Source organism: Petaurus breviceps, unplaced genomic scaffold (assembly GCF_028583685.1).
Source record: "Petaurus breviceps papuanus isolate PSGF00001 unplaced genomic scaffold, PetGlider_PUasm1.0 90879, whole genome shotgun sequence".
Classification (NCBI taxonomy): domain Eukaryota; kingdom Metazoa; phylum Chordata; class Mammalia; order Diprotodontia; family Petauridae; genus Petaurus; species Petaurus breviceps.
In genome coordinates, this window is record NW_027187368.1 from 753914 (window position 1) to 779755 (window position 25842).

Below are 25842 nucleotides of genomic sequence, written 5' to 3' on the forward strand. Positions count from 1 at the left end.
TATCTGTGTGGTTCTGGGTAAGAATTAGGTCTAACCTTTCTGGGTCTTGGTTTTCTCATGAGGCTTAGATTAGTTATTTAAGCCCCTTCCAGGTATAAATCCTATGATCCTAGGATATTTAAGTATGGGGAACAACTTACTACTTCAGGGTTTTGGGAAGTCAGATGGCAAAAAATTATCAGATATTTTCACTACAAACATTTTAGTAGTACAATAAAGATGTGAAATGACAACTTTCATTCTCTCCCTCCCCAAGTACCCTGGGAATGTTGCAGTTTTCTTCTGAGAGGAAACATGGAATAATATATTAGAAAGAAAGACTCGTCTAAGGTCTATTAATCACTAGCTGTGTGGTTTAGGCCAGTCATTTAATTTTGCTGAACCTCAATTTCCTTATCTATGAACGGGGGGGATACTATACTTGTAGAACTGTGCCTAATACACACGTTCATCTGTTGTAAGAATTGCATAAGAAAATTCATTTAAAGGGCTTTGTAACCATAAAGCACTATATAAATTTAAGCTATGATTACATAATAATAATTATGATGATAATAATTAGCACTTTATTAAGAAGTCTGCCAATGCAATTCCAGTCACTTGAGAATAATCTCTCCAGAACAGGAATGATTTCTTAAACCATATGCTCCTATCAAGGGACAAAGACCTGTGGGGCATGGAGTATGGGAAATCAATCTAACAAATGGCCAAATGATCACCCATGATAGCCTAAAAATTTTTGGTATTAAATACAGCTAATAAAGATGTCTTTAACACAATTAACAAATGAGAACGGCTTACATTTTTGCATTGCTTTCACAACAGCACTATGAGCAAGGTAGTAAAAGTAAAAAGCCTCCATTTTAAAGGGTTCTCATTAGGGAAAATGGCTTGCCTAAAGTCACATAACTTCTGAGTGCTAGTGGCAGAAAGTTTTTGACTCTAAGATGAATGTTAAATCCACCACACCATACCGTGTCCCTAAAAATCTGAAGATCTGATCTTTTTTACATGAAATCTCATTCATCAGGTTGAACTGATTTCCATGATACTGTTTTCCTCCCATCTATCTGACTGCTTATTCTCAGGCCTCTCTCCCCTCAGCGAGGGTGTCCTATCTCGCAAGGCTCTGCCCAGGGTCCACTTCTTTCTCTAAATATATGTAGAGAGCCAGCTTCAGCTTCTCCTGAACTGCACCCACATTACACGATGCCTGTTGGATATCTTTTCTTGGGTGTTCAATCAGTATCTCAAATTCAACATGTCTAAAATGGAACTCATTTTCTCCCTAAACCTGTCCCTCCTTCTGACTTCCTTCTTTTTGTTGATAGCATTACCACTTCCCAGTCACTCAGGTTCATAATCTCAGACTCATCCCTCACCACCTCCAGTAAGTGGTCAATGCCAATGATTTCCCCCCTACATCTCTCATATCCTTTCTTTTCTGTCTCTCTATCTGGCTACCACTTTAGTCAGGGCCCTCATTATCACCAGACAAAACTACTGTGATAGCTTCCTAACTGGTTTTCCTGCTTCGAGTTTCTCCTTTTTCCAAAGCATCCTCTATACAAGTCACTCCCACGATCAAAAAACATCAGTGGCTCCTCACTGTTTAAAGGATAAAACCAAGCTGGCATTTTAGGATCTTACAATCTGGCTCCCACTTACCTTTCCATCCTTATTTCACATAACTCCCCATCATTAAGTCTCTATTCCAGACAACCTGGACTAGTTCTTCTACAAACTCAACAGGGCATCTCCATCTCCTTCCTCTTCCCCATGTTTAGCACGTACTTATCCTCACCTTTAAGGCCCAGTTCAGATGCTGCCTCCCTCCATGACCCCTTTCCCTCTTTTCCTTCTCCATTTTTCTGATATCATACTGATATTTATATTGTATCCTCTAACTCTCCAAGGGCAGGGAATGTTTCCTCTTTTTTTTTGTCTATGCATCCCTAGTATGTAGAATATTGCTTCACACATAGGAGGAGCTGAATAAATATTTATTGAATCAAGTTTGTTGAATTTTCATAACAGAAATCAGTTTCAGAGAATCCTAACATTTGACGCTATCTCAATGAAAGCTGCAAGCTGAAACATAATTCACTTGACAATTTCCTCATGCATACACTAACTCTTTCAAAGCAAAAAGTACCTCAAAGTCATATGCCTTCAACTACATACTTGCCCTAACCCAAGTCTAACCCTTAGGCTTGAGTCAAACTTGTCTACCACAGATTAAATCAAAATCCAACAGCAGCGACGTGGGACACCTTCCATTTGGATTCTTCTTGGAAACTAAGAGTATCAAAGGGTTTCAAGTTAACAGGAATTCAAAAGGGGCTAATGTGTGCAGTTATACTGATTTCTCTTCAGAGAGGTAGAGAAGGAGGGCATTTTAAGCCATACTGCTTCTTCTTCTCCTGTCTATGAATTCTCATAAACAATCTATTAGTACTATTCCTGGTATATATCTATTTTCTATTACATTACTAATATATTTACCTTATTCTTTCCTTACTAGATTTTTTTTTTTTTTGCCTTTTGGAGGGCAATTGGGGATAAGTAACTTGCCCAAGGTTACACCTAGTTTTTTTGTGTGGGTGTTAAGTGTGTGAGGCCGGAACCGAATTCGGGTCCTCCTAACTCCCGGCTGGTGTTTTACTCACTGCGCCACCTAGCTGCCCTTTCCTTACTAGATTTTAAGGTTAGGGAATATTTTCATTTTCCATTGATCCTTCCCCAATAGTTAGCATGGAGTGCAGCCCAAAATAGGTGCTTAATATTTGATGAAGACTGGATATGGAACCCTTCTATGCCATATCTGTAAAATGTGTATAGTAATTGTTTGCACAGAGATGTTGTGAAAACAGAATAAATTAAGAATGTGAAAACAGTGTGAAAATCATTAAAGTGTTACACCATTGCAAGAGATGAATATAGGACTTCTTGGTTTTTCTACTTAGATGACTTGGGGAAAGTCAGAAACTCTGGGCTTCAGTTTTCTCATCTGTAAAAAAATGAGGGCTTTGAATAAGACAAGCTCTAGGGATCTCTTCCAACTCTAAATCCTTTGATCTCATTATTAAACATTCAGTAACAATGTGCTCTCTTGGAAGAATCACAGACTTCTACCACGACATTTAGGTGAAACCTAGTAGAGGAAAGGGAAAGGAAAACTTAAAATGTATAAGTTACTTTTTACCTTCATATTGCAAGCTAATTCCATTAGCTTTTTTGCATTTTCTTCAGAGCGATATCGTTTAGGAAGCTGAACTCGAAAGAACTTCAAAGCCCCTTCAAAGTCTGTCAACAGCAGGTCATCCTTGGAAGTCTTCAAAAAAGAAAGCAAGAGAATACAAACAAACAAATATTTGCTATGAAAAAGCACAAGCGGTATTTAAATAAACCTAAAGACAGTGACTATACTAGTACTTTCCCCCCTTCATGTCTTTGCTTGAGCAATCATTCTCTAAGCCTGGAATGTCCTCCATTCTCTTCAGCTATCGAATCCCTACTCATCCATCAAAGCTTAACTCCAATGCTACATTACCCATGAAAGCCTCTTGGCTTCTGATGCCATCCCAACTCCTCCTGCGCCTCCCCTCATCAAAACGCACTTGGTTTTACACCTGCCTAATGCACCAAGCATGCATCATAGTTATCTCTCTCTACTATACTATAAGATTTATGAGGTAAATCTCATATTTTTCTAGTACCAAGTACAAGGGCCTGCACTTAGTATATACTTAATAAATGTTTGTCCAAAAAGGTCTCTTCAAGTCTTTATCAGAACCTCTTCTTTCAGTTTATGGCACTGCAGTACCAATATGTGGAAGCAATATGTGAAAACAGTGTGAGGGTGGCTGTTTAAGTTTACTTTAAGATAAGACTAACTGCTATATCGTGTATAGAACATGGATGAAATAAAAGTTTGTCAGAAAAGCTTACCTTTAATAAACCAAGGGCAACATTAAAAATAACACTTATTCCCTAAAGAGGAGGGACAAAATGAACAATTTTAGAAATTTAAAAATATATTTGCTTTATAAAAACTTAATTTGATATTTGAAAAAGTGATCTTCAATATCCTTTCCATCTCTAAATCCTAGGAACCATTAATTAAACTAGAGATCAGAATCTTGGGGGAAAGGGTAGGGCCAATGCTCTGTGCTGACAATCCATTTGAACTGTTGTCATCTCATGTTTTCCTGAGAAAGGATGCCTCTTGTACCACTCTCACACGCTTCCCGAAGGCTAATTTCCTAAATGGAATCATATGATTCAAAATAAAAATTTTATACTCTATTTGTTATGTAGTGAAGTACATCAAAACTTACTGATATAATGCAGATTTCAATGCTTTGTTGGCAATGTGTTATATGCGGGGCACCTCTGTCCAAGCAGCCTTTCCTTACCCCCATAAAGTGAAATCATAGAATCTCTGAGTTGGAAGAGCTTTCTGAAGTTCTTTAGTATTCAACCCAGACCTAAAGAGGGATCCCCTTGACAACATCCCTGAGGAGCGGCCAGCTACCTTCTCCTGAAAGACTTTCAAGACTGGGCAAGCTGCCACCTTCTGGCAACTCAGTGACCCTGTGGATAGCTCTAATGGAAAGGACACATACACCACACTGCCTGTCCATAACTTCTACCCACTGCTCCTTGTTCTGTCCTGTGGGGCAAAGCAGAGTATGGGCTCGGTAGAAGTGCTCTTCAGCGAATCATCTTCTCTCAGGCAACATGAAACAAGTTTTTGGTTCCTACTGTAATAGCCAGAATTTATTGTGATGGTTAGTATCATTTGGAATTTTGTCACAAGGGAGGGCTCATTATGAAGACTCATTATTTGGACATGACCATGATATGAAAATAAGACAATAAAAAATATCTGTAAAGTAGAAATCAAAATTTCCCTGTTACTAGGTTTGATATAAAGCCTTTTCCTCCCAAATGTTCTTTTAGGTGAATGTAATCCTGATGTTACAGAATAGCAAACAGATCATCAGAAAGGGAAAGTGATTCACAGACTTTTGTGGGAGTAAGGGAATTTAGAAATCATCTGTATATTTTGAACTTGAGGAATTGGGATCAAGAGGGAAAAAGTGACTCAGACAAGAAGCACAAAGCTACTGTTAGCTCTAAGATTGAAATTCAGATTTTTTCATTATAAATTCACTGGTCATTCCAGGATATGACATTGCCTTTCAATCAGACTCACGTGATGGCTAAGAAACCACTTTAAGACCTACATGTATACAAACCTTCCTTTTTTCTCCTCCTCCTTCCTTATAACAGTATTCTTTTCTAGACCTGCCTCCCCTCTCCTGTCTACTTGAATGGCTTTGTTCCCCTCCCTCTTTGTCAGTACAATGGGAAATTGACACATTTATGTGGATCACTGAATAAGAGAGCCTAGGAAATTCCTTTGCCTTTGCTTGCATTGTTTTCTATACCAAGAAGACCTTCTACCATTCTCTTTACTTCGTTTGCTGATATCCTACCTATCCTTCAAGGCTCCTCTATTATGAAACTTTTACTGATCCCCCTCATCTGGAAAGGACTTCCCATTCATCTGAACTCATAAGACTTTATAATCCTCTTACAGATTTACATATTCTAATTTACATTTCATTTATTTATGAACATCTCAATGTCTACCCCTTCAGACACTAGATTATAAATTCCTTGATGATAAGAAAGCATTCTTATTTTCTTTGTCTTCTCCTGGGATCTAGCAGAGTTTGAAGTAGAAGCCAGTGTACTGTAGTGGAAAGAAGCACTAGACTTGGGAGTCTGGGACTGAATTTTGGCTTTTTCTATGTGATCTCAAGTAAAACTGACATCATTAGCCTAGAGCTCCCTCTTTTCCCTTCCTTACTCAGGTATTTTCTCTCACTATCTTCTCTTTCATCTGCATCATGAGGAGATGGCCCATCTCCTTGCCAAGGCAAACCTTTCTACACTTAGCCTTTATCCCCCATTCTGTCATCTCCAGCAGATTAATTCATCTATTATCTCCACTCTGTCACTAAACTTCAATCTCTCCCTGTCTACTTGTTGTTTTCCTAAAACACACCTATTAGGCTGTTTTCCTGCCTAAAAACATACTTCTATCTCCACCATCCTTAAAAACTCCTTATTTGGTTCGATCATCTATTGTCAGCATCCCATTGAGGATCGTTGTCCTATATCTCTCCTCCTTTTCTTTTTTTTATAAGATTTTTCTCTTTGCTTTTTTAGAGGGAGGAAGGTAGGGCAATTGGGTGTTAAGCGACTTGCCCAAGGTCACAGGCCAGTTCTGTGTTAAGTATCTGAGGCTGGATTTGAACTCAGGTCCTCCTGACTGCAGGGCCAGTGCTCTATTCACTGCACCACCTAGCTGCCCCCAAATCTCCCCCCAAACTCCTTGAAAAAGTTATCTATGATAGGTGCCTCCCCTCCCGCCTTGTCCTTCCCCTCTCATCCATCCCTTCCCTTTCCCACTTGATTCTAAATCCTCAACAGTCAGATTTCTAGCCTCATCATTCAACTAAAATCCACTGTCTCCAAAGTTACCAATGAATGGTCCCTTAATGGTCAAATACAATGGCCTTCGATTTTCTCTTTTCCCTCTATGCTAATTCATTTGGTGATGTCATTAGCTCACATGGATTAAAGTATAATCTCTATGTCAGTGTTTCTCGGATTTACTTATTCAGTCCTAAACTCTCTTGTCATCCTCAATCTTGTATAGCCTTTTTGCCTGCTGGCCATCTCAAATTGGATCTTAAACTCAAAATGTCCACATGAGAACCAACTCCAAACCCTCCCTTCTTTTTTTTTTTTTTTAAGGCAATCGGGGTTAAGTAACTTGCTCAAGGTTACACGGCCAGTTATTTCTGGGTGTGGTGCTGAGTGTCTGATCCTGGGATTCGATCTCCAGGTCATCTTGACACTGGAGTCGGTGCTCTTACTCGCTGTGCTACCTGGCCGCCCCAAACCCTCCCTTCTTAATTTCCCTTTCAGCTATGCTTGTAGCCTAGGTGTCATCCTCAACAACTCTTGACTTGCACATGTTCCATATATCAAATCTGTCACCAAGTCTTTTGAAACCTCTCTTGAATACATTCCCTTCTCACCTCTGACATAGCTACCAGTCTGGTGAAGGCCTCTGTCACCTCACACCTGCACAGTGCAAGAGCCTACAAGTTAGTCTCCCTGCCTCCAGCCTCTAGTTTCTCTCTGTCCAGTCCAACCTTTGCTTAGTTATCAAAATGATCTCAATAAACACTAGATGATAAACACTAGATTAGATAAACACTAAATGATCTCAATAAACATCTTCCACCCAGCTGATGTGCCTGGTTTTCACCAACATCTCTAGTAATTCCTTTGAAACTCTGAAACTCACTCCTTCTCATTACTCCCTGGTCCTGGGAACCCTCCCTCCCTCTGAGTGGAAGGGTGGAGGGTAGATAGTAGAGATCTTCCCAGATCCTCCATTTAAGGAAGGTGGCCCAATGTAGACCACTTGTCATCCTCCAAAGATGCAGGTCTTCAACACACACCTGTACTGGGTACTCTCCTTCCCCCCATTTTTTAGGTGCTGTGTTCCCCCACTAGATTATGAGATCCTCAAAGGCATGAGCTGTCTTTTGCCTTTGTGCCTTCACTACTTAGCACAGTACCTGGCACAAAGAGTAGGTGCTTGATAAATGTTTATTGACTATTACCTCTAGGATCAAATATAAAATACTGTTTAGCTTTTAAAGCGCTTCAAAAACCATGCCCCTACCTACCTTTATGCTTTTACCCACTTCCATATACTCTATGATCCAGCGACATTCTTTCTGTTCCCTCTACACAACACTCCACGTCCCACGTCCATGCCTCTTCACTGGCTATTCCTTAAATCTGCAACACTTTCCCTCCTTTTCTCTACCTACTAGCTTCCTTGTCTTCCTTCAAGTGCTACTTAAAATCCATCTTCTGCCGCTTTTCCTGGTCACCCTGGGGAAGCTAGTGCCTTCCCTCTGTGATTATCTCCAATTCACCCCGTGCCTTCTTCGCACTGAATCGTTTACATGTTGCCTCCTCCATCAGACTGCGAGCTCCCTGAGAGTACGCTTTGGCTTTGCCTTCTTTCTACCCCCCGCGCTTAGCAGGATTTGGAGTCGGAGGGTTGTGTAAACTCCCTGAAGCAGACTTGTTTTTGCCTTTCTTTGCATCCTCACTCTCAGCACAGGGCCCGGTGCATAGTTAACATTCAGAGGTCTGGTGACTACTGACTCTCCTACTTGCCTTGCCTGAGCCTTAGTTTTATCGTCTGTAAAATAAGGGAGTTGGACAAAATGGTATGTAAGGTTTCTTTCACTCTATTTCCTAAGATCTTATAAATTTTTTATCTCCCTTACTGGTTTTATTCCAAGCACATCTTACCCATCTGTCTGCCCCGCAGCCTCTCTCAACATGGGACCTAGGACAGTGCACTTGTATGTGGCCCTGGCAGGAGGGTGGAGAGGGGGCACCAGTAGACTTAGCCCTGGCTTAAAATGTTAGTTCTGCATATACTAACTTAGAGATCTTGGACAAGTCACACAGTTACAGAATATCTGAACTGGAAGGGATCAGCTAGTCTAATCTCTTCATTTTACAGATGAGCATCTTGGAGCTCATAGAAATAAAGTGATTTTCTTAACGTTATCTGTAAAATGGGGATATTTGGCACAGGGGAATTACATGCTACACTTCGATTTTCCAACTCTGAACAACAGTTAGGAAGAAAACAACCATGTTATCTTTGAAATGGTGGGAAGAAGACTAAAAAACACAGGCAAAGTTGTGTGGTCACTGATACATACCTCACACAATAGTAGGTCAATTATATGGAAGACCATGTAGAGAGGGAATTTCGCAGTGAAGAGCGTAAGAAACCACTGGGAAGCATACATATGTGCTTCAAGGCTTATATCCAAAAAGTGGTTGTACAGGTCGGGAATGTATTCCTGAAATGGCAAACTGATTAGTTTTCTGGATAAATGTAGCTGTTGACTCACACTCTGAACACTCTTCAATCTGCCAGGAAGAAGACAATAAAGTCACATACTTATGAGAGTTCTTTGTCTCTTTTTTTCCCTTCAAAGCAGCAAGAGCAGTCACTGAGAAGAAAATATAGCATCTGGAATTCAATTGGAGCAAAGCCAATTCTTATTATTCCATTTATGAACTTGCTCTGAACAAAAAGAAAGAGCCCCTCCCAAATAATGACAAATACTTGAGAAATTAATTTTCTCTAACAGGTTAGAATATATTTGGGAAAGCTGGCTTTATTTCTAGTATAAGAACCATAAACAGAAAAAGCAAAAGTCTGTGAACAACATTTCTTGACTGATTTTGTTGTGATAAAGTCCCTTGAACATCATCTGACCTTTGGGATGTTTATGAAAATAGGAACAGACATCAGAGTCATACCTTATTAACTTTTGTACCATAAACATACAAAAAAAGTTACTTAAAAGAAAAAATAACTTCATGTGGAAATGTATGACAAAATTAAAATCCTCTCATGGCTCTTCCCCCCACCCAAATTTTAGAAACTTAAGAGTTGGAAGGGACCCTAGAAGTCATTCAGTCCAACTCCTAATTGTCTCATAAAAAAGTGATTATTCTCTGACAGAAAACATTTAGGGATGAGGCACTCACTAAAAATAAAGGCAGCTTATTTCATTGTTTAATATCTCTAGTTATCTGGAAGTTTTTTTTTTTATACTGAAGTTTATATTGTGCCCTTCTGTAGCTTCTAATTGTTGTTTCTAGTTCTGTTCTCCGAGTTCAGGCAGTTTTCCTGTTCATTCACCCTTTTCCAGGACTGCCTGCTACCTGTAGGGCAGGGGCTCCAGTCCCTTTCAGATCCTGGCTACTCTTCTCTGATTTGTTCTGGACTCAGTATTACACTGTAGGCGTGGTCTGCTTGGGGAAAAGCAGAGCTGCATTATCATTTCTTAAGTACAGTTTGACCCTGTACCTGCATGAGGCGCTCCAACTGGTAAAACTTGCAGTGCAAATCTTCAAAGTTTTGCTTGAAAAGTTCCCTGAGTCCATAGTCAAACATGATTTTGACCAGGACGCTGAAAGCCTGTTCCTCAGGCATCTATTAAAGAAAAGATAAAACAAAACTAGAAAACAGATTTTGCAGCAGTTTTTCTTCTTTTTAATACATGAAGCCCACGCCTCTGGGTCCTTATCTGAATGGCAGGAAGCAGAGAGGTAGACAACAACAGAGATCTACATTTACATTTCCTATCTTGTGCCAGATCTGACAAGAGGAAACAAGTGTCTCTTCTTTAAACTCAGCCAAAGAGGTAATAGTAAATCCCAATGCTGTGAAGAGCTAGCACTATTTTGTTAATTCTATTTGTTTTTCTGTGTATCTGTTGGAACGAGCATAAGACATGGAGAACAGGGTTTGTCATTTTAAAACTAAACAACTGAAAGGAATGCCAGGGCAGAAAGGGACTTTCTATTTTCTGTTTAAATTCATATCTTTCATTTTATGGAGGTGGAACTGAGGTCCAGAAAACAGAACTGACTTGCTTACGGCATATTCTATAGAGATTTAAAGAAGTAAACAAGGGCAGCTAGATGGCATAGTGACTAGAGCACCAACCCTATAGTCAGGAGGACCTGAGTTCAAATCCAGTCTGAGACACTTGACACTAGCTGTGTGACCCTGGGCAAGTCACTTAACCCTGATTACCTCAGCAAAAAACCCCCAGAAACCTAAAAAGAACAAGAGTAGCAAAATTGGAACTAGAACCTCAGTCTCTGGATTCCTGACCTAGTATTTTTCCTTTTATATTGAGCTGGCCTCCATCACATCAAGCATCTAACCCACTAAAGTTTCCTTGCTGTCAAAAATGTTAACTCTCCTCTCAACTGACCAGAAAAGACCTAACTAGCTAAAGATTGTTTGCCTTACTAATGAATGACAATTATACTGTAATTAAATTCCTACAAAAAAATCTTATTTGACTTTTGTTTATAAATGTCAACATTTATGTATATATCCAGAATGTGACAGAAAAATACTTGCCTGTGAACCTGGCATAATATCTAGCTGTTGTTTTAAAGCACTGGAAATTTTACACTTAGGACTCCATATTATTACAGTATCAATGTCTCAAAAAAAGGGGGAAGGTAGTAGATGGTGAGTAAGGAAATCCCAAGAAGGATCAGGTAAAGTAACAGCTAAAAGACTTCTAATGGGTTATTGTGTGGAGGGTATATTTAGAGGGCACGTCTATCCTTTATAAAGGGTCCACCCTGTTACACAGAGTCTAATGATGTCAATAACAAGAGTGCGCACTTATATGGCTCTTAGTATTTTAAAAAACACACATAAAAACCCCCAAACAATCCTAGAGGATTAGACTGGGGAAAGCAAGTGGGAAAGGAGAAACTTGATATCTAGATATCTATATCTAGACTTTAAGTTTAATGCTCTTTTTATGGTACCCTGCTCCTTGGAAAGGGTGGGAGAGAGACACACCTGACCTAGTATAACATTTCTGTGAATCACTGATCACTCAACAAACACTTATTAAACATCTATACTGCAGGCACTGTTCTTGGAATGAATGCAAGGAGGCTCAAAGCTTAGATAAGACAAACTCTCTAAGCTCAGGGAGCCATCATGAAACACAATATCACATGCTAAGAGCATTGTGGGAATCAAATGAGGACCCAGCAGGTGCTTTTATTACAGAGGAACAGAATGAAGTGCTATATGAGGTAAAGAGGGAAGGCTGATGTGGAGGATAAGGGAAGAGTTTCTAAAGAGGCAGGATGTGAGATGCATTTTACAGGAAGGGTAAGAATCCCAAAAGGAGAGGAATGTGATAAACTGCCTCAATAAACTCAGAGTAAGACTTGGCAACATTTGAAGTGATGCCACTGCAAGAGAGCTGACAGCCTCCATACAGCCAACATGGCAAGCACCAGCATCCTCCCAGAGATTTCAATAATTAAAGCCCATGAATTATGGTGGAAAAGCTGATCCACCTGTTCCATAAAGGGACCATGACTACTGCATCTCTTATTTCAGGTAAAACAATTATGAGGCTCAGTGCTAAGAACAAAACAAATCAAGATAATCTTGTGAAAACCCTGAAATCTGATGACAGATTGTAAAGCTGGGAAGGACAGCAAAGAGTACAAGACTGAGAGTCAGATGACTTGAATTTGAATCCTGGCTCCTGCTACTTCCTAGCTGTGTGTGACCTTGGACAAGTCACACCCTCTTTTTCAGCCTCTGTCACCCCTTTTGTAAAATGAAAAGGTTAGATTATATGAGCTCTAAGCTTTCTTCTAGTTCTAAATTTTATGTCCTTGGAATTTCCTTTGGCTATAACTATTCTTTCCTTTTTCAAGTCTGTCAGAGGCTCTCAGTCATAAAGACAAAGTTCAAACAGATTTCCTGGCTGCCAGTATTACCTTTGTGGTGCTCACAAAGTTCCTCTTATCAACATGGAAGTGATTATGTAAGTAAATTTTATGGAGAACTTTATTGATCGTGGTGTCAAACAGACACCATTGACTTCTGCCAAGTTCAAGAAACACTCACACAGAAGTACAAAACCAGACTAAGTTTATATGGGTACGCTGCATCTGGTAAATTCAGTCTGGCATTCAAGGCCCTATGAAATCTGGCACCTCTAGTTTTTCAGCTTCATCTAACGCTACTCCCCATCATGTAGGTGACAATCTAGTTAAACTGGTTTGCTTTCTGTACCATATATACATCAAGCCCTTTCCTGTATTCTTAGTCATACCATTCCATGTCTTGAATATACTTCTCAACTCTCCCAAATCTATTACCTTTTGAAATCCTACTCATCTCCAGATCAAATGTTGCTTCTTGCAGTAAGCCTTTCCTTTTCTTCCCAGTCAGAAATGATTTATCTTTGCAAAGCCTTTCTTATATTTTTATCATATCATATTTTGCATTACACCTAATGGTTAGTTTTTGTGCATGAGGGCATCATATAGCTAATATTTATATAGCGCTTACTGTGTACCAATCAATATCACATTTGATTTTGACAACAATCCTAGGAGGTAGGTGCTATTATCTCCACTTTGCAAAAGAAGAAGTGGAGGCCAAGAAGAATAAAGTGCTTTACTTAGGGTCCCACTGACAGGAAGGGTCTGAGCTTCCTGATTCCAGGCCTGGTGCTCTACTTATTGAGCCTGGTCTCTCCATCTCACTGCATCTATTTTCTCACCCTTGTTAGACTGTAAGCTCCATGAGGGCAGAAGGCTTAGCTATCTTTGCATCTCTTCCAGGACCTAACACGAGTTATCAAATAATCCGCACTTAACAAATGGCTGTGAATAAATGGGCTGTGTGGTGGAATGGAGAAACACTCTGGTCACCTACATGCAGAAGTAACACAGCAGCAAGGAACGACTGGCCCTGGCAATAGCCGATCTCTTCATCATATACAGAATAGGCCTGGAAAAAAGAACACAGATTTTAATATGTCAGATCACCCACCCACATATCAAGGAAAGCAACTGGACTTATCTGTGAGCAATGCAGTTGGCTTAGGAGAGTAGGAAGGAGGGAAAGGATAAAGTGTCATCCTGCCCAGCTCAATCATCTCCTAGCCTTGTCAGCTGGAGCTGGGAAGGCCCCGAAACATCATCCAGTCCAACAACATCATCTTACAGATGAGGAAATTTAGTCAGAAAAAAGGTTTCATCACACCAGGATCAGAGAGCTAATTAGATCTAGCATGGATCCTAGATCTAATCCTGCCAGGTCACTGAGAACCAATGAGCATCAAACATGATGCACCAGAGATACAGAAGCTTGGTAAAGCTGATTTAGTTTTCTTCCTCTGAGTGGTAGAAGGGGCACAGCCATATCTAAGACTTCCACGGGAATACATTTTTTGGTGAGAGTGATTTTTCTGAAAATATCATATTTGAAGGTTTGACTGGCTGTCATTCTTTTCTACCTATCTTCTAAGATCCTTTTCTTATAAAGTATATAGGTACCCAGTATTTGTCAGGATTTAGTCTTTGGCTTTTTTTGGCCTTTTCAGTTACTTTTCAAAGGTTTATAAAAAAAAAAAAATTTTTTTTTTTGAGTTTTCATGTCAGCTCCGGTAGAAAGGGAAATTTCATATGGATTTGAGATGGTTTTTTCCTGTTTAATAAATTCATTTCTAAGGAGGCTCCCCTTTATCCCTTCCTTTTTATTTTTCCACTTATGTCCCTTATCAAGATCTTTCCAATTCCAATAAAGCAAACATAAATATGTTTGGATTTTAGATCTCCCAGCATAAGATTCACTGTTTGATGACAGTACTAATAAAATAAAATTAGTTTTAAGAAAAAAAACCAATTGGGTTTCAAAGTTTAACATGTGATTAAATTGCATACAAGCTTTTTTCCTATTTTCTTCTACTTCTAGAGGCTCAGACCCAATTTTTTATAATCCAGTTATATAAATTTAGTAGTTATGTATTAAATACTTAACACCAAACTGCTCAAAAATCTAATGTCAGTCTCCTGATTTGGTGCTTTAAGGTTTAGAAGCCCTTTTCTCACAACAGCACTAAGGCAGTGTAATATAAATCTTAATCTCATACTCAGCTACCAATTCTTACCCGAGGTTTTTCCTGATCACCCACTGTTAGCACTCTTTCCTTCTTGAAGTGATTTAAATTTTACTTCATATTTATTCCCTATAAAATGGGAGCTCACTAAATATGGAGCCTATTTCATTTTTGTCTCTGTATTCCTAGACAGCATTCTGTGCCTTATACCTGTTGGGTGCTTAATAAATGTGGAGAGAATTGAATTTGCTTCAGTTTACCACTTGTGTGTCAGATGCTGAGTATATAAACATGAAAAATGGAAACAATCCTTGGCTTCAAGGTATTTACAATGCAATAGGAGAGATTAGACATTCAGTGTATCACTCCAAATCTACCATTTTTTTCCCTATACAAAGTGGCTTTACTGATCAATCTGATAATGTACAACAGGAGAAACTGAGTCTGTATGCTAACAAAGGACAACATAGATTCATGTGAAGCTTTAATGTTTTTATTTTTTTGGTGAATTCTTAATAATATTTTTTTTCTGGAAAAGTGGCTAGAAAATTGACAACCATGTAACAGGACAAGATAGAGGAAAAAGAAGATTGGCTTAAGATGATTAGAAAAGAAAAATATGATAGAAATGACAATCTTAAGCATCTGATGAAGAGATTAAAAGTAAAAGAAACTCTAGTTTGAACACCTGTAATACAACAGTTTGTATCATACAATCTAGCATTTAAAAGGACCTGGATAAATTTTTTTTTTTTTACTGAAATTCATCCCCTTCCTTCATGGTTCAGACAAGGTGCCATCTTCTCAATGATATTATCCTTGACTTGAAAGTACCTTTCCCATGGTACTTTGCTTGAATATCTCCTGTGTGCTTGTCAGTCAGTCAGTAAATAAGCATTTATTAATTGCATACTATATGTCAGATACTGTGCTAAGTGCTGAAGTTTACAAAGAATGTTAAAAGGCAATCTTTGCTCTCAAGGAACTCAGTCTAATGGAGAAGACAAAACATACAAATTATGTACAAACAAGTTATATATGCAGGAATAAAAAGAAAATAATCAACAAAGAGAATGCATTTGAATCAAGGAGAATTTTGAAAGGCTTACTGTAGAAGGTGATATTTTAGCTGGGATTTGAAGGAGCCAGGAGGTGGAGATGAGGAGGGAGAACATTTCAGGCAGGAGGGACAACCCAGAGAAAAACACCTCTGGACAGCCAGAGAATGTTTTGTTTGAGGAACAAGAGCCCAGTGTCACTGATGAAATGCAAAGAACATGGAGGCTGGGAGGTGGAGGGGATGTAAGGTGTAAGAAGATTAGAAAGGTTGGGGGGTGGGCAAGTTAAGATTTGACATTTGATCCTGTAGGGGCAGGGAACCACTGGAGTTTATTTAGTAGGGGAATGACCCTATGCATGCTTTAGGAAGATCGTGTTTTGATAGCTCCGTGGGGGACAGACTGGAGTGGGGAAAGACCAAGAGCAGGTGAGGTCGTGGCAATGTCAGAGGAGAGAAGGAGGCACATGTAGGAGTTACAGGGGTAAAATGGACGTGATTTGGCAATAGATTGAATATGGGGGGATGAGGGATGAGGGATGAGGGAGTGAAGAGCTGGGGACGACAACGAGGCACACCTAGGTCGTGAGCTTTGGTGACTGGGAGGATGGTGGTACTCTCAAGAGTAATAGGGAAATTAGGAAGAGGGGAAGGTTTAGTAGGAAAGATGAGTCCAGTTTTCATCATATTAAGTTTAAGATGTCTATAAGACATCCAATTTGAGATGTCCAATAGGCAAACAAGTGATGCAAGACTGCAAATCAGCAGAAGTTAGGGTTAGATAAGCAGGTAATGAGAATAATCAGGAGAAAGATGATAATTGAATCCACATGAATTGATGAAACCTGGGAGTGAAAGAGAAGAGAAGAGGATCCAGGAAAAAGCCCTGGGGACATCCATAGTTTGCTGTTGTTCAGCTGTATCTGACTCTGTGATCCTGTTTGGGCTTTTCTTGGCAAAGACACTGGTGTGGTCCGCCATCTCCTTCTCCAGCTCATTTTATAGATGAGGAACTGAGGCAAGCAGGGTTAAGGGCCTTGCCCAGGGTCACACAGCTAGGAAGTATCTGACGCCATATTTGAACTCAGGAGGATGAGTCTCCCTGATTTCAAGCCCAGCACTCTGTGCACTATGGTGCCACTTTGTCTGTCCTAACACCAATGGTTAGTGGGTGTAAACTGGATCAAGAATCAGCAAAAGAGATTGAGAAAGAATGGTGAAGTAGGAAGAAAGAGAACTAGGGAGAATAGTGTCACAAAAACCTAGAGAGAAGAAAGTATTACAATAAGAGGTTGAATGACAGTGTCAAAGGTTACAGAGAGGTCAAAAAGAATGAGAACTGAGAAAAGGTCACTAGATTTGGCAATTAAGAAAGCATTAATAACTTTGGAAACAGCAATTTTGGCTGAAAGATGAGGTCAGAAGTCAGAGTGTTGAGAGTTGAGAGGAGAAAAAGGTGGAGGCATCTTTGGAGATGGCTTCCTAAAGTAGTTGTCACAAAAAAGGAGGAGAAATAAGGGATAACAGCTAATGGAAGATGGATAGGTCAAATGTAGGGTTTCTGAGGATGGGAGAGACAAGGGGAAGTTTATAGACAGAGAAGCAGTCAGCAGGCAGGGAGACTGACTGAAGATAAGTGGGAAAGTGAGGATGGAGAATATGAGATGAAATGAGATTAATGGTGCGCAGAGAAGGGTTTGCTTTGGCAAGGAGAAGGGCTAACTCTTCATGAGAGATGGGCGTTAAAGGGGGAGATGGTGGCAGAAGGCATCTAGGTAATGTGGATGATGATGAGGGGACAATAGTAATAAATACTACTAATAATAGCTAACATTTATATAACGCTTCTGATGTGCCAGGCACTGAGCAAAGCACTTTACAATTATTATTTCATCCTCACAAATGCCCTAGGAGGCAATTACTACTATTTCTTCCATTTTATAGAATACCAAAATTAGACAAACTGAGGCAAACAGAGATTAAAGGCTGCATTTGTAGGCCTGGTAATCTATCCACTGTACCACCTGCCTTCCCCAAACAAAGTGCAATATTCTTATTTTTCTTGGCTGCTCCATAGTGCCTAGTACATAGAGGATGCCTATTAATGGCTTGCTAACTAACTGAAGAAAAGAATTAGAAAGCACCAAAATGCAACTCTCTGGTTCTGGGAATACTAAAAACTTCTGCTTCATTCCCAGACTTACATGCTGTAGGAAATGAATTCGAATGTAAAGTACAGAGTTATTATAAAACTCACTGTAACAAACGAGGGTAATGTGCCCAAAACTCTTAATAAATTATTGTAATTTAATACACTATTATCCCATTTCACTGCGTTTGACATTTTATACAAATAAACATTTATATTTTGTATTTATTTATTTACATTTCGTAAATATCCATCTATTTATTTGTCTCCCCCTCTTAGACTGTAAGTTCCTTGAGTGCAGGGGCTGTTTTCACTCTTCTTTGTATCTTTAGCACTTAGCACAAAGCCTGGCACATAATAAAGGCTCAACAAATGGTTTTTGATTAATTTACCACATCTTGGTAAAGGTGCTAAAATGACAACAATCATTTCAAAGGAGTTTATAACACGTCAATAAAAATGAAGCTTCTGAGATATAAAAGATTTCTTAAGAATTCATCATCTACTGGAAAAAACTCTGAATACTGATCAAGAGAGAGGGCTCTGAATATCCATTATGCTATTTTAATAGCTGTCTTACCTTGGGCAATGAATAAAAAAATCATTTATTTAGTGCTTACCAGGGTAGGTTAGCTAGCACTGTGCTAAGTTCAGGGGATAAAAAGACAAAAGCAAAGACAGTTCTTGTTCTCAAAAAACTGACATTCTAATAGGGGAAGACAACATGAATAGGGGAGTGGTGGTCAGGAAGGGTATTTTGGTTTGGAAAGTTACAGGGATGGTGGGTAGAATGACAGATTGATGGATATATCTTTTCTAGTAACAGTGGCAGTATGGACTTGATTGTGATTTCAGAACTGTAAGCGGGGTGGAAAGGTGTAATGGGAATTTGAAGATCTTCCCTGCCCCTCAATAACCTAGGGGGGTAGTTTGAGGACCTTCCCTGCTGTGAAAATAACCTCTACCCCTGATATGCTGAATGTAGTCACATGGCGCCTGTGGTGGAAGGAGTTTGCTGAGGAGAAGCCGACCCCACAAGAAGCTGGTAGTGAGCTAGCCAGACAGTTGGGGACAGAGGAGCTTAGGCAAGGAGATAAGAGAGTTTTGTGAGTAAATATTGAAACTGTATTGGTTTGTGGGGAGGCTAAAGGATGGCATGGCTCTCAGCATTATTATGGCTTCCGAATATCTTTGGTGCTATGATGGAACTGGCTTACTGGTTTTGGGATTCGGTTTTCTGGTGTCTAAATCCTTCAGTTGTATCCTCTAGATAGAGAGTTTGGTATATTTTGTGATTGAAAGTCACGAGATACTTATAGTCATGGTCTTTACTGTGATTGTGGGCATTGTAAATATTGCATTGGAGCTACATTTGGTGGTAAGGATGGGATTGTGAAATGTCAGACCTCTAGTTGGAGGCAGAAGGGATTTAGAAGAAGAAATGGCTATCCCAGGATGGGAAGGTTTACCTTATGCCTCCCTAGCAAGAGAGTGGTCTAAAAGTACTGTGAAAACTTGGAAGAGAGACTGCAGCAGGTAGAACCTAGAGATTTAGAAACATGTTTGCAAAGAATACCAATAAAATCTGGGAGAGAGCTGGAGGCAGTGAGTAGAAGATGCTGGGTTTTGCTGACAGACTACCATACTGTGTGTAAAAGCAGACAAGCTGTTACAAGAGTTGGTGAAGTGTCAGCATTTGCACCCTCCTTTAGAAAAAAGTACTAGAGTCTCTGGAAGCAGAGAGAGCTGTTATAAATGTGGCTCAGAAAAAGTAGCAAAAAAGTAACAGGAGGAAAGTTCATACAGCTTTGGGAGGGTCTGAACCTAGTTGCTATGATGACTCCCTAGAAAGTCCACGTGTTGTACAGAATGGTGATACAATATTGCCAGATGTTACATTGTTTCATGGTGAAGCCTTTACAGGGACAGAAACTTGACCTATACTGAGAAGGCAGAAGAGTCAGGGAGGGCAAGCAGTGTTTAAGGAGATACTCAAGGATTTCAGTCAACAGATTACTGATATCTTGAGCAGATTCACCCAAAGGATGGGAGAATCCTTAGTGTCTTGGATGGTAAGAGTCACGGATGAAGGAGCTGGTGGGATAGTGTCAGATAGAATGGACTGCTTGAAATTTATAAGTATTTGCCAGATTTTATCTAGCAAACTTTTAGAGATTTTCATTTGGCAGGAGGTAACAATATAACCAATGTTAGCTTTAGCTGCTGATGGATGCAATAGAATGTATCCCAGTGCTTCTATGTGACCTAGTGGAGACAGACCCTAGTTGTGACTTAGAGACTGTATGAGAAAGTCGAAAGAAGTAATGAAAACTGCTATCATGGTTGGAGATGCAGATAAGTACCATGAAATCCCCTTAGAAGTTCCTCATAAAAATATCATGGTGAAGACAGCTCTGCTTATAAGCACCTACTTCTGACTACTAATTGGTGAAATAGGGAACTCTCTTTCAGAGGTGCTGGGTAAGATTTCACAGCTAAGTGACTTAGGAGAATGGGAAAAAGATAAATTTTCTCGTGAGAGAAAAGTAAGTGGCCAGAGGATTCAAAATCAGAATAGATTGCCAAAAAAAGAACTGTTTACTGCTCTGTTGAGAGCAGGGGTTGATTTTAGAAAAATTGATGGTATTCCAAATAATGAACTATAAAAAATGTATCGTGATAAGGGGCTTAATGTCAGATGGAATAGAGAATTAAGGGCTGCCGCCACAGATGTTCCTGAACCATTGCATCCAAGTTTGTCACACCTTCACGGAAACTCAGACTAAAGAAAGTTCTGGGATAGGTTTAAGTGATGTGCTGAACTTGTGGCAGTGTATCAAGTCACTGGACTAGAGCTAAGAGGACAGTGTCATATATTCTACTGTGAATGAGGTTATGATAGTGAGTTCATGGATCCCAGAAACACATATTTGTCTCTTTTTGGCTTTTTGTCTGTTAAACTTGTTTGTAAGATTTGTTTTCTGCAAGTTTGGTGCCCTCTACCTGCAGATGCTTGATTGCTTGAGCCAGATGTCACCCCCTGTCCATGACTGTGATGTGCCACTTCTGGACTTGGTGCTGACCAAGTTCCAGATGACGGCTAAAGAAGTGACCTTTTGAATGGGACCTCCCAGACCTAGCACTGACCAAGTTCTGGATGACAGCTAAAGAACTGAACTCTTGAATGGGACCTCTTGGGGGCTGGGACAGCTCTATGTCCAATTTCAGCTTGGAGAAGAGACCTTCACCCCTTACCCCAAGATTCTGAGTCCCATTTGTTTGAGAGGGGAAGGATGGGGTGCTTGTGCCTAAGTCCCCACCCTAAGCTATTGTTTTACATGCAATTTTTTTCTATTATCCCTGTTATATTGCAAAGTTCTGTTGACACCAGTTTTTTTCCCACCAGTTATCCCTAAACTCTCATTTATTGTTAAAGTATTTTTGCTATGTAAGGGACATGAAAGATCTTGGGGCCAAATGTAATGGGAATGTGAAGATCTCCCCTGCCCTTTAATAGACCTGGGGGGAGTTTGAGGACCTTCCCTGCTGCGAAGATAAACTCTGCCCCCTGACAGGCTGAGTCATAGCCACATGGAGCCTGTGGTGGGAGGAGTTTGCTGAGGAGGAGCAGAGCCCACAAGAAGCTGGAAGAGAGCTAGCCAGACAGTTGGAGGTAGTTGGGGACAGAGGAGCTTAGGTAAAGAGATAGAGAGTTTTGTGAGTAAGTAACTGATCTTGTATTAGTTTGTGGGAAAGCTAAAGGATGGCATGACTCTCAGCATTATTATGGCTTCTGAATATCTTTGGTACTATGATGGAATTGGCTTACTGGTTTTGGGATTCGATTTTCTGGTGTCCAAATAAATCCTTCAGTTCTATCCTCTAGATAGAGAGTTTGGTATATTTTGTGATCGAAAGTCATCTCATTTGAGATACATACAGTCACGGTCTTTATTGTGATTGTGGGCACTGTAAATATTGCATTGGCAACAAGATGGCTGTCAAGGTCAGGAATGAAGTAAAGCCTGGCAGTAGTTATCCTAGATATAGTGTGCCATGTGGGCATTCACCAATCACACCTTCATATTGTCACCTGACCTTGCTGAATCTTAAGTTTCCTCATCTAAAGAGGTATTGAATTTGATTCCTAAGATTTCTTCCTATTTTAAATTTTTAAAAATTAATTCAGGAAGATTTCTAAATGGAGAAATGGAGCAGGGAACAACTTGAATCCTGAAATGCTCTAGTCAGACAACATATTTACATTACAGAGAAAAAAACGACAATTTGCTAGTAATCTTTTGTATTTAAAAAGCAGCTTAAACAGGTATTCCTCTTGTGTTTGCTTCCATTGCTACCTAAAGATCCATGATTAAAATCAAGAACTATTTCGAAAGAGCTGGCTCCCCATTACTGAGATCCTCTACCACAATTTGTGCTGTGATTTCTCAAAATTTATTATGAAATTGAGGTCCCAATTAGGAAGTACCTTTGATGATTTCAAACCCACTAAAAACTAGAACAAAACTATTTACCTTGCATATCTTATATAAGGAATCTTGGCCATCTCCTCCTGTGTCCTTAAAGTAGTCATGAGCCGGGAATGTACGGTTAATATCCCTAGTGATAGCACTGTCTTGAGGAGACTCCTGTGGAAATACAAGGTAAAAACGTTTTCATTATTAAGCAATCAAATGGTATAGCTTGCAAACTGCTAATTTGTAGGCTCTATCTCTCTGAGGTTGGTTCTTAGAACTGTTTTTTCATCACTATGGGTACCCCTACCATAATCCTTCTACAACTTGGTAGATGGAGAGATGCAGTGGCTGAAAAATTTATCAACCCATGGTCGGTCCTCTTGGTTTGACAATGTCCAAATGTAGCTAGGCTGGTCCTTGGACTATCCATCACTGGGCCCTTTATGGCTTTCCATCTTAGCAAGAGAACTTGGCACTTATACTCCTTCGACATAGAGTTCCAGGTCTCATTTCCATCAGGATAAGGCATTGGAGTCTTTTAAGTGAAGGACTATGACAAATGATTTACGGCCACTGTCATGTCTGGGAGCTCTAGAATCAGCAGAAGTTGTGATAGACAAACCCTTTCATCAAAACAGCATTAATGCCTGTCCTGCCCAATACTGTGCCATGTGTCATACCCTCACAGCACGGAAGTGCTGTTTCTAAAAAAGAAAAGAACTGGTGACCTTTTGGTTTGCATGAGGGAAAAAGGAGCTTTCCAAAACAGATTTCCCATAGGAATTAACCTAACCTAATGTCTCAAGGGAAGAGGTGAACAGTCAGCATATTCATGTCAGAAAAGGTTTGTTCTCCCTTACTGCTTGTGGTTGCCAAGATCAGTGGAGTGGGGGTGGAGAGGCTGGGCAATTGGATCCACAGTGGCTTAAGTGATCCCTTGGCACAAGGCCCATATACCAAAGCTTGTACATGGGAAGGATGACTCTTGAGTGTCCTAAAGGCAAACATGGTAAAAATGAAGATCTTCTCACAGATAGTAATCTGCTTACTGCGGAAACTTAAGTGCTGAATGCCAGAGGGACTCAGCCAAACAGGATACGGGAAAAGATGAAATTTTCCTGTTTTGGCCAAAGGAGTCAAACTCCTGGGAGGGTTAGCTATCCCCACCCAAGCTTTAATAACTTAAGTGCAACAAATATCAGTATCCATCTCTCCATAAGATTTATTCGGCATCTTGGTAGCTTTAACATTTGTTCCTTTATGAAGTGTATGTATGTATATATGTATGTATGTATGTATGTATGTATGTATGTATCTAGTCATATGTTAAGTGCCTACTGAAGCTAAGAAAAATGATGTTTCCCTTTATCATTTCATTGTCTTGCAATCTCCCTGAAGAGACCACAGAATTTATCTTCCCTTATAACTTCATTCTATAGTCAAAATGCAACCCCAAAGCCTGTTCCAACATGAATTGACTTCACGTTAGTCTTAGCTTATTCATCTGTAAAACACAGATAACACTAGGAATATTTGTCTCACAGTGTTATGAGGAAAAAGACTTGTAAACTTTGAAGAGTTAGGGCAGGGTGATACTTTTCACTAGTTTCTGTAATGTTAATGGAATATGACGATCTTCCCTGTCCATTAATAGACCAATGTGACTGCATGTGTTCTATCACAGATGCCTTACTGCTTTTTGCTCTGGCCCAGCTATGATACATCCTGGTCACACAGAGCCCATACAGAGATTTATATTGCCTTGGGGGAGGAGCTCGCTTAGGGGGAAGCTTGCTTGCAGGAAGGCTTTCACACCTTTTGGTACTGAGGTAATTAGGCACCTAGCCACATAGATTGTGATGCCTTCTGGCCCTATTAGTTGAAAACTATATATACTTGGAGGTTGGTATTTTACTTTGGGGATTCACTTAGGAAACTTTTGATTTCCTGAATGGGACTCTGAGTAGCTGTTTTGTTAAGAGCCTTCCCTCCCTTCCCTTCCCACACAGAGGTCTGTGCTCTCCCTGTGCAGTAATGTACATAGGAGGCTGTATTACTTGGTTCAGACAGTGGGAGCCCTATCTGTTGAATATCTGTGCTAATTTCTCTGCTTGTATTTTCTGTTTTTTTGTAATTAAAGTAAGATTGCTGACCCCTTTAAAAGTTATCTTTCCTTTAGCAAAGCAGATCAAAGAACATGTGGTAACAGGCCATCCTGGGTGTGCTAGGGTGCTTGTTATTGCAGCTTCTTTAGGAATGTTCTTACAGGTGGGTTAGTGTAAAACACTATGAGATTTCATGTGATTTCCTTTCAGTATAATCTAAACTGGTGAATGTGAAGGGAAGGCAAGCTGGGAAAAATCTGTAAAAGTGGTAATTTTTCTGTATTAATTTTCAAGGTTATTTTGAATATCTTACAAATGCTTTCTTTGTATTTGACTGTTGGTATAACTGTGGTAATTTATATATTTTAGAAACAGGAGGCTGAAAAAAGAAGCAGCATAATACAACAAAATGAACACTACATTTAGAGGCAAAAAGACCTGCCTTTGAGCTCTGGATTTTTTTAATTACTAGTTTATTATCTTGGACAAGTCATTTAACCAATTGAGGTTTCAGACTCCTAATCTGAAGAATAATACCAATTTAATACAATGATACAAAATGGCACTAAAAGAACAAGGAGAAAAAGGTCTTCAGAAGTACATCTACTTAAGACAGCTATTTTAAAAACATAAAAAATATTAACGCCATGAATAACACTTTATTCAGCCAGGGCATAAGCAAAGAAATGGAATGCATCAATTTTAACTACCTTTAACTGATACACAGAGAAATAAGACAAGAACAAAGAGATGAGAGAAAATTATGATACTCAGCAGGCTACTCTGCCTCTAAGAAATTTAATATGTCTAACTTTCATTTGCCATATGACCAAGAAGTAAAAGAGCCCCCCAAATCCCTGATTGTATTCAGCATGCTGCCGAATAGCAATTTATACTCCTTGTAGTCATTGATCATTTTCTGATAGGAAATTTTATGTCCTACCTTCTTTATATTGTTCTCTCTCTTTTTTTTTAAATTTGCTTTTTAGAGGGCAATTGGGGTTAAGTAACTTGCCCAAGGTAACACGGCTAGTTTTTTTTGTGTGGGGGTTAAGTGTCTGAGGCCAGAACCAAACTCTGGTCCTCCTAACCAGGGCCGGCGCTTTACTCACTGCGCCACCTAGCCTCCCTGCTCTCTCTCTCTCTCTTTTTTTTTTTTTAAAGCAATCGGGGTTAAGTAACTTGCTCAAGGTTACACAGCCAGTTATTTCTGGGTGTGGTGCTGAGTATCTGAGCCTGGATTTGATCCAGGTCATCCTGACACTGGAGCTGGTGCTCTTACTCGCTGAGCCACCTGGATGCCCCTAAGCAATTGGGGTTAAGTAACTTGCTCAAGGTTACACGGCCAGGTGTTTCTGGGTGGGTACTAAGTATCTGAGCCCAGGATTCGATCTCCACGTCTTCTCAACACTGGAGCTAGTGCTCTTACTCGCTGTGCTACCTGGCC

The 25842-nt window shown here is 39.8% G+C and overlaps 1 protein-coding gene across 5 annotated transcripts in view; it reads right to left on the reverse strand.

Moving 5' to 3' along the window:
• RABGAP1 (RAB GTPase activating protein 1) overlaps positions 1-25842 on the reverse strand; it is a 215354-nt gene that overhangs the window by 23818 nt on the left and 165694 nt on the right. For 4 of the 5 annotated variants that reach the window (XM_069073725.1, XM_069073726.1, XM_069073727.1 and 1 more), the window contains exons 14-19: positions 22348-22461; positions 13421-13495; positions 10007-10132; positions 8844-8987; positions 3952-3993; positions 3206-3334 (exon numbers count right to left, since the gene is read on the reverse strand). In XM_069073725.1, coding sequence (XP_068929826.1) covers positions 3206-3334; positions 3952-3993; positions 8844-8987; positions 10007-10132; positions 13421-13495; positions 22348-22461 — 630 coding nt within the window. Of the gene's footprint in view, positions 1-3205; positions 3335-3951; positions 3994-8843; positions 9058-10006; positions 10133-13420; positions 13496-22347; positions 22462-25842 lie in introns of all 5 variants that reach the window. The other variant, XM_069073729.1, reaches the window with a different exon arrangement.